We start from the raw sequence: 8,232 nt of genomic DNA on the forward strand, positions 1-8,232 counted from the left end.
ATAAATAAACATTTTAAAAAATAGTAAAATGTCAATAAACATTCAAAGCCATTTTTCTCATACCGACTATTTTTGGATTATGCCAGTCTTGTAGTAAATGAGCGATATATACATATGTAGGTATATTTGTAATTTTATCTAACCATTCGGATATCACCGTAATTAATATTAATTTATGCTAATCATGCAGTTAAATCATCGCCCTCAAAAACATCCAACAAAAGTTACATAATTTCAACACAATAACATTTCGATTCAGATGAATTTCATATCATTAAATGCCAACAATTTAAAAAATATGTATGTATATGTATACCTATGTATATATACATACATATGTCTGAATGTAAAGCCACACTTTCTTTTATATTGGGCAAGGTCTGGTGATATTTTAACAAACAAACTGAATTTTGGACACTATGTAAATGTTTCGAAAAACAATTACGAAAACCATGTCAAAATGTGGGTCGAAGTTTATTTATACTTAATTCAATAGCTATATCTTAGATGTAAAGTTATTTTTATTATATAATATTCGAATTTATACAAAAGATTTTCTTTTGTATATTAAAAAAACATACTACAAATTCTATTACATTCAATTATTTATAAATAAAATATAATTGACAAACATGGAAATATTAATGTATAATTATACAACTAAATATATATATATATATACATATATATATGCACGTGTAATATACTTCCAGCTCTATACTTCCTAATAGGATTTAACAGTGCCCTTAATACAACAACAGAAACTGTGTTGCTACTCTTTTTAAAATATTTTTTGAATACAATCAATATATAACATGTGGGCTATTTCTTTACATACTTTTAATTTATAAATTTTGATTGTTGAAATAATCTTATTTAAAAGTATGCAAATTTGCTGAAATTCAAGCTAGATTTAATGCATTTGATAGTACAGAAAAGAGCAAGTCCTAAATTGCATGACAAATAAAATCTAATTAAAATTATTTAGAAAAGTTAATGCGACTTCAACTTACTTTTTATTTTACTAATTAATAGTATTCCACAAATAACAACCGCAGCAATTGATGCACAGATTAACATCAGTGATTCATAATCCATGTCTTGCATATAATCGGTAAATATATCCATATTAAGTACTTGTACTTTTATTTAGAAAAGTTAATGCGACACGTTTTTAAGAATTTCTCATCAAACTCAAATTTTATATTCTTGAGTTTTTTTTTTAATAACTTTTATATAAATTCATGAACGTTTTAACTTTATGTATGGGTATTTTGCCGTAACGCACCTTGTCCCTTGAATTTGCACTTAGTAACATGTGATACTTCGCTGTTTTGTATATAGTTCATCAACAAGTGACATATGGCACGTTACATCCGCGTAATCAATTTTATAATTAATTGAAAATAATGCCATATTCGTATGGGAAAACTCATCAAATTAAAACTAATATCTTTTAAATTTTTTACTAGATTTTTTATTTTATGAGGAATTGTTGTTGTGATTATTATTATTCTTTTAACAATTTTTATTTTTATTATAATTAGATTTATTGATAAATATTTGATCTAATTTATTTTTAATACAAATAAATACATTCTCTTGAAGCAAAATTATATTTTTTTTTGCGTCACGTGTGTCGTTTATAAACAAATAATAAAAACTTTACTTTTTGTATTTTCAATATTTTCACTTTTCATTTAACATAGTTTTTTTTTTTGAATTTATATTATTCAAAAAGAAATTTGTTATTTATTTTATTAGATTATTTCCCCTCTTAAGTATCGCAAAGACAGTCCGCTCTTACACGCGAAACGTTCAGTGTTAAACTGATTTTAAATTCGGTAGACGTTCATGAGTATACCTATTCACTTGATTGCTCATTTTGCTTTATTTACTCACATACATGCTTGCCATATTTAATGATTTGTTTGTAAAGTTGGGGATTAAAAACAAATCATTTGTCTGAAATATTTTGGTAATATTTTACTAAATTAATAGCGATGGCATTATAGTTTATTCAACATTATTTGCAGTTACAAAAATCATGTAAGATCAAATGTAGATTTGATGCATTTATTTATAATACCAGGAAATATACATCGGGAAATTTTTTTTAATTTAGATTTTAGGGTTCAAAAAATGGTATTAAACAAATTTGTTTAATAGCACATCAACGATATTTTCCTTGGACATTGTCTGACATCCTGGAAATGCAATTATCTTCTCGTGAATAACTTATAGCAAAAGCCGCCAAAGTCCCAAAATCACGTTTTTACCTGAAACTCAAAAATCTAAGTATGGATATAACTCACAACGAAGGACCAAAAATACAAATTAAATTTACCCAAATATTTTAAATATTTTACTAAATTAATAGCGATGGCATTATAGTTTATTCAACATTATTTGCAGTTACAAAAATCATGTAAGATCAAATGTAGATTTGATGCATTTATTTATAATACCAGGAAATATACATCGGGAAATTTTTTTAATTTAGATTTTAGGGTTCAAAAAATGGTATTAAACAAATTTGTTTAATAGCACATCAACGATATTTTCCTTGGACATTGTCTGACATCCTGGAAATGCAATTATCTTCTCGTGAATAACTTATAGCAAAAGCCGCCAAAGTCCCAAAATCACGTTTTTACCTGAAACTCAAAAATCTAAGTATGGATATAACTCACAACGAAGGACCAAAAATACAAATTAAATTTACCCAAATATTTTAAATATTCGTAGATAAATGCGTGTTTTCAACCTCTTTAAAAAATATTTTTTATGAAACTAAGTACACATTTATTATAGATTATTTAATTAACATGGTGAATTATTACATTAATTTACAAGCATTTATTTTTGATAGATTAAAAATTATAAGTATTTTAATTTATTTATTCATATATTAGAATGCATTTTTGTAAATTGGATTAAATCCAAAATGGTTATATTTTTTCGAACGGCTTAAAGATTTTGCTATAGATCTCATTAATAGTAACCTAAGAGTGTATTAATTTTATTTAGCGGGAGGGGTGTGCTTCATTAGTTTTTTTTTTTTTTTTTTTAAGAAAAACACTGCGGATTCTGCACACGAGATGTACATACATCATAAATATTTTTGAGGTTTGCAAATAACTGCATGTTTATAATTATTTGCTGCTTCCATTACTGAATTAAAATGAGTAAATAATATAAAAACCGTTAAACTTTTTTCAATGCATTTAATGCAAAATCGGAACTTTTTCTATCGGCTTATCGGTTTTTGGTATAAGCTTCATTGTCAGCAACCGATTAATGTTAAGTGCTACCAATATTAACTAGCAGTTTAGGTGTGCTCCGTCGAATTATCTTGTAACACAAGAAACATCGCGACTTAGGTGTGCTTCATCGATTTTTGTTGTAAAATAAACTCCCCGTATTCAATCCACGAAAAGCCTTGATTAAATTGTTTTAATGCAAACTATGTAATTCTTTCTATATAGAGATTGATTACTGATAAAATGCAGAATTTGAAATTTGTTTATAATGCGAAAATGAAAAATTCGCAATTTTTTTGTATTCGCTTTAACATTTTGGGATGCTAGTATTTTATCGCAGCTTTATGATTTTAACATATAAAATTTAAAAGTATTTCGATCACGCGATATTTTGGGTATATTGAAGTTACGCTGTTAGGGTACTTCGCGAAAAAGCCCTTTTCGAAGCTTTCACGTTTATTTTTCGAATATTTAAGCTTCTCCCACAGTGATATCCTCTATAGCACATCTTAGAGATTACATTAAACGACGCGAAGAGCCGCAAATATTATATTCAAAAAACTGCAAATTTTAACATATAAAATTTAAAAGTATTTCGATCACGCGATATTTTGGGTATATTGAAGTTACGCTGTTAGGGTACTTCGCGAAAAAGCCCTTTTCGAAGCTTTCACGTTTATTTTTCGAATATTTAAGCTTCTCCCACAGTGATATCCTCTATAGCACATCTTAGAGATTACATTAAACGACGCGAAGAGCCGCAAATATTATATTCAAAAAACTGCAAATTTTGTAAAATTGTAAAAATTTGGTTTCAAAAATTTTTTACTATATCAGTTATAAGCCAACCTCACAATATCCAAAAGTTGTAAAAAAACTAGTTGGTTTCAATGAGTTTTTTGAGAATTTTTAACTTTAATTGTTTATTTGTAAAACATGGAACTACTCTTGACCACAAAATTTTGTGGACTTATTCTATCCAGTCTTGTGAATAAAAATTCCTCATCATTTAATTTTCAAGATATTAAACGAAAGAAATATTTAATGAATAAAGTTGATTTCTTAAAATCTAAAACAAAAAAATAATTTTCTATACATACAGTTAATCTCAAAAATAAGTATACAGAAATACTGACAATTGGTTTTATTTAAAAAAGCATATTATTTTTTCAAAAATCAAAAAAGTAACATATTTATTTATTAAAAACAATTATGATAATTATTATTCACTACTTTTTTCCGGCTTATTTTGGTTACTTGAGTTCTCATTTAAGGTGTAGTTAAATAGGTACAAAATTTACGTCACAAAAGTAAGTATACAGATAATTTCAATATGTATTTGGCTTAATGATATTAACAAAATTCATGAAAATTTTACCTGTTTGAATGTAATTATTTTACAATAAAATATTCTGTACACTATAACATGGAAAAAATTCACTTTTTGTTCCGAAAAATTGAAATTTTTGGTAATTGATCTGAATATTATTTACTGGAGCATTTTTTCCTATTTAAGAACATTAAACCCCGGAGTTTTGGATCGGGTATTCAATAATATCCCTCGTTTGTTCATTATGATGCATTGGAAGACGATATTTTAACTTTTAAATTAATTGTTTCTTTACAATAATTACAATCCATTGCGGAACATTGCCGTTTTTAACATAGTATAGCGTACATATTCGATATTTAACGGCGATTTCCTAAAATTTATGTCTTAAAATGCGATATTAATAATATTTGCACTAGTATCCATTAATTAAAACAAGTTTTTTGGTTCCAATCATCCATTACACACTCCTAAATACTACCAATAATCGTCAAATGGTGACCTAGTCAAAAACATACACAACATATCGGTTCTGAAATTGATTATTGTCCAAAATAGTAAGATTTTTATATTAAATCAGGCTCAATTGGTGGTATGAATACGAATTGAACAATTTTGAACACGGATACATCTTAATTTGTTGCTAGAACAAATAAAATGTCCGATCCATAAAACTTGGTTATTGTATCGAGTATATCAAGATATGATTGGTAGGTAGCATTATTGTATGCTTTGGAAATCGGAGTATTTGGAAAACCTGTTTAAATTAAAGAAAAGATATAGAATTATCCAAATTTTAAAGTTTATGTTGTAAGTCTTAAGAAATCGGAGTTAAATTTCGGGTTTTTAAGAACGTACTGTGTTCAAAATGGCCAAATCCATGCATATAACATTAATTTCGAAATAACAACTCTTTTAAAAAGTTAAAAATTCTATTTCCAATCCATCATTTGGAGGGAAAAAACGAAAAAAAATCGTAGAAATGAGAAAAAACTGTTCTACTAATTAATTCCGGAGCCAATCGGCCCAAATTTCAAGATTTCGGAACTAAAAGTAGATTTTTTCCAAGTTATTGTGTAAAAAATATTTTATTAAAAAGTAATTACAAGTAAAATTTTCATAAATTTTGTAAATATCATTAAACCAAATGTATACTGAAATGATCTGTATACTTACTTTTGTGACGTAAATTTTGCACCTTTTTAACTTTAGCTTAAATGAGAACTCAAAGAACCAAAATATGAAGAAAAAAAGTAGTGAATAATAATTATCATAATTGTTTTTAATAAATAAATGTGTTACTTTCTTGTTTTTTGAAAAAATAATATGTTTTTTTAAATAAAACCAATCGTCAGTATTTCTGTATACTTATTTTTGTGATTAACTGTACATATGTACCTCTAAATTTCTTTATATGTATATTGATAGAGGGATTTACATAAACAATAAAGTTATTTATGCAGAATTTTATCGTGATACTAGTGTGATGCCCTTGCAAATTTCATTAAATTATCTTAATCGACTCAGAAAGTGATTCTGAGCAGATTAGTATACTTTATAGTGTGGGTGTAGAACCAATATTTGTGTGTGTTACAAACATCAGCACAAACGCATAACACCCTCCCCACTATAGTGGTGTAAGCTATAAAAATAAATAATACGTAAATTTAAAATAATTGCTTATTGTCTAAAGCAATGATGATAAGGCAATAACATTAATAAAGATAAAATAAGTTTTATATATTCTAAAAATTCATTTCAATTTGAAAAATCTTCGGACGATTCAAACTCGATCCTGAATTTACTTATTAAATATATAATATAAAAAAGTTACTACCATATGTATGTAGTTAAACACACTTGTGAGAAGTTAACTCTCTCACAAAACTTAAAATTTTCTTTGCGAAAATTCGAGGATATACATATGTAGTTTTTCTAAAGATTTTGTGGCGTGCAAAACTGAGTACATGTGAGTTATTTATTTTTGTTTTTTTCACATAGAAAAATTAAATAAATCACAAAATTTTTACGGGCTCTACATGCTTAATTTCATGTTTCTAGACCGGCAGATAGAGAGGCAAATAAAAAATAACTACTACACACACTATTGGTATTTTTTCAATGAAATTGCACTGAAAAAAATATTTGACTATTTTCAATTTTGAAGATTAAATTGCATTACGCTAAAATGGGAATATTTATAAATAAAATGTAATCAATGAATATAAGAATGATAATTTCTTCACATAGAAACAACATTTCAAATTGAAATGTACAAAAAGTATTAAACAAGATGATCTTATTTACTTTCATTGTTATGCATTTTAAAAAATTATTTAGGGTGTACGTTGTTTATGTAACTTATACTCTTGTTTTTTTGTTTTTTCAAATTGTGTTTGCAATTTTTGAAACAAACTGCCGGTCCACACTAGGAAACTATTTTTATGAAATCGTGATTCAGAGTGATTTACGCCAAATTTTTCACCCAAAAGAGCAATACAATTTCAAGCATGGTTTCTTATCCCTTTAATAGTAGTTCTTTTTTTATTAGATGATAATTATTACTATTATAATAATTGTATAATTTCTTCAAGTAACTTTATTAAAATCACAATAAAAATTATAAATTTACTGTTATTTCACCCCGTTTCATTTTTTTGTGCTAGCGGAAAAAGCTCACTTTTTCAGCAAATGTAAAATATTTAACTTTGTGTAATAGTGTAGTAGTGGCCTCCGGTAGGTTAGTGGTTAGTGTTCTAGACTGGTAGACCGGAGGTGGTGGGTTCGATTCCCACCTGAGGCACTGGTTAAGGAGCGCACAACAGGCCCGATAGAGGCCTAGGTGTATTTCTTCGGATTTGATGTATATACATCCTCCTTTCAAACTAACTAACTAACTAACTAACTAACTTGTGTAATAGAAACAAGAAACAAATGTTACTTATTTGGAAGCTTTAAGTTAAGAGAATAAACAGTAAAAAGAAAAGATGATTCATTACCGTTATTTCGAAATCGATGATCAAATCGTCACGTGTTGTATTTTTTGTGCTTGCTACTGTATAATTTGGCGATGAAGGTAGAAAATAATCTGACAATCCTGGTATAAGTATGAACGAAAAATCTAAATTTTTGAAGAAATTTTCATAGGTTTTTTTTCGGATTTTTGCTCATAACTATCCCTGTTATTTATGGGCCGATGTTTCTGATTTTTAATAGGATTCGGAATATATGTACTTTACAGGGTCATAAAATTATATTATCTAATTACATATAATTGAAATTGGTTATATGTATCTCAATTACACATTAGAAGTAATGAAGCACTTAATAAATATATATGGGGAATTTCGTGTCAAGTGAACCAACTTTAAATCGATGTCTTCCGATTTGGATGAAATTTGCACCAAGGTTAGTGGCATAAAATATTACCGTAGAAGGCCAACTCTCCCGGAAAAAACCTATCTCAGCTGTCAAAACAAGTAAGAAAGTATAGTCGGGCGAGGCCGACCATATGATACCCTACACCAGTTATGAATATTAAATGTGATTTATTTTTCATAATAAAGCATTTATCTTCAATATTCCCTTGTTCCGATACATTTAAGCAATTTATGGATGAAAAACTAATTTTCTAAAAGA

General features: G+C 27.1%; 1 protein-coding gene across 2 annotated transcripts in view; it reads right to left on the reverse strand.

Annotated features, from left to right (window-relative positions):
- LOC119610498 overlaps positions 1-2,057 on the reverse strand; it is a 46,695-nt gene extending 44,638 nt beyond the window's left edge. For both annotated transcript variants that reach the window (XM_037965744.1, XM_037965743.1), the window contains exon 1: positions 1,014-2,057. In XM_037965744.1, coding sequence (XP_037821672.1) covers positions 1,014-1,128 — 115 coding nt within the window. In that variant the 5' untranslated portion in view covers positions 1,129-2,057. The remainder of the gene's footprint in view (positions 1-1,013) is intronic.
- Between the last annotated feature and the right edge of the window lie 6,175 nt (positions 2,058-8,232).

The sequence above is a fragment of the Lucilia sericata genome, unplaced genomic scaffold (genome assembly GCF_015586225.1).
Source record: "Lucilia sericata isolate MDLA Ls3-8-SP2 unplaced genomic scaffold, ASM1558622v1 Contig001214F_arrow, whole genome shotgun sequence".
Classification (NCBI taxonomy): domain Eukaryota; kingdom Metazoa; phylum Arthropoda; class Insecta; order Diptera; family Calliphoridae; genus Lucilia; species Lucilia sericata.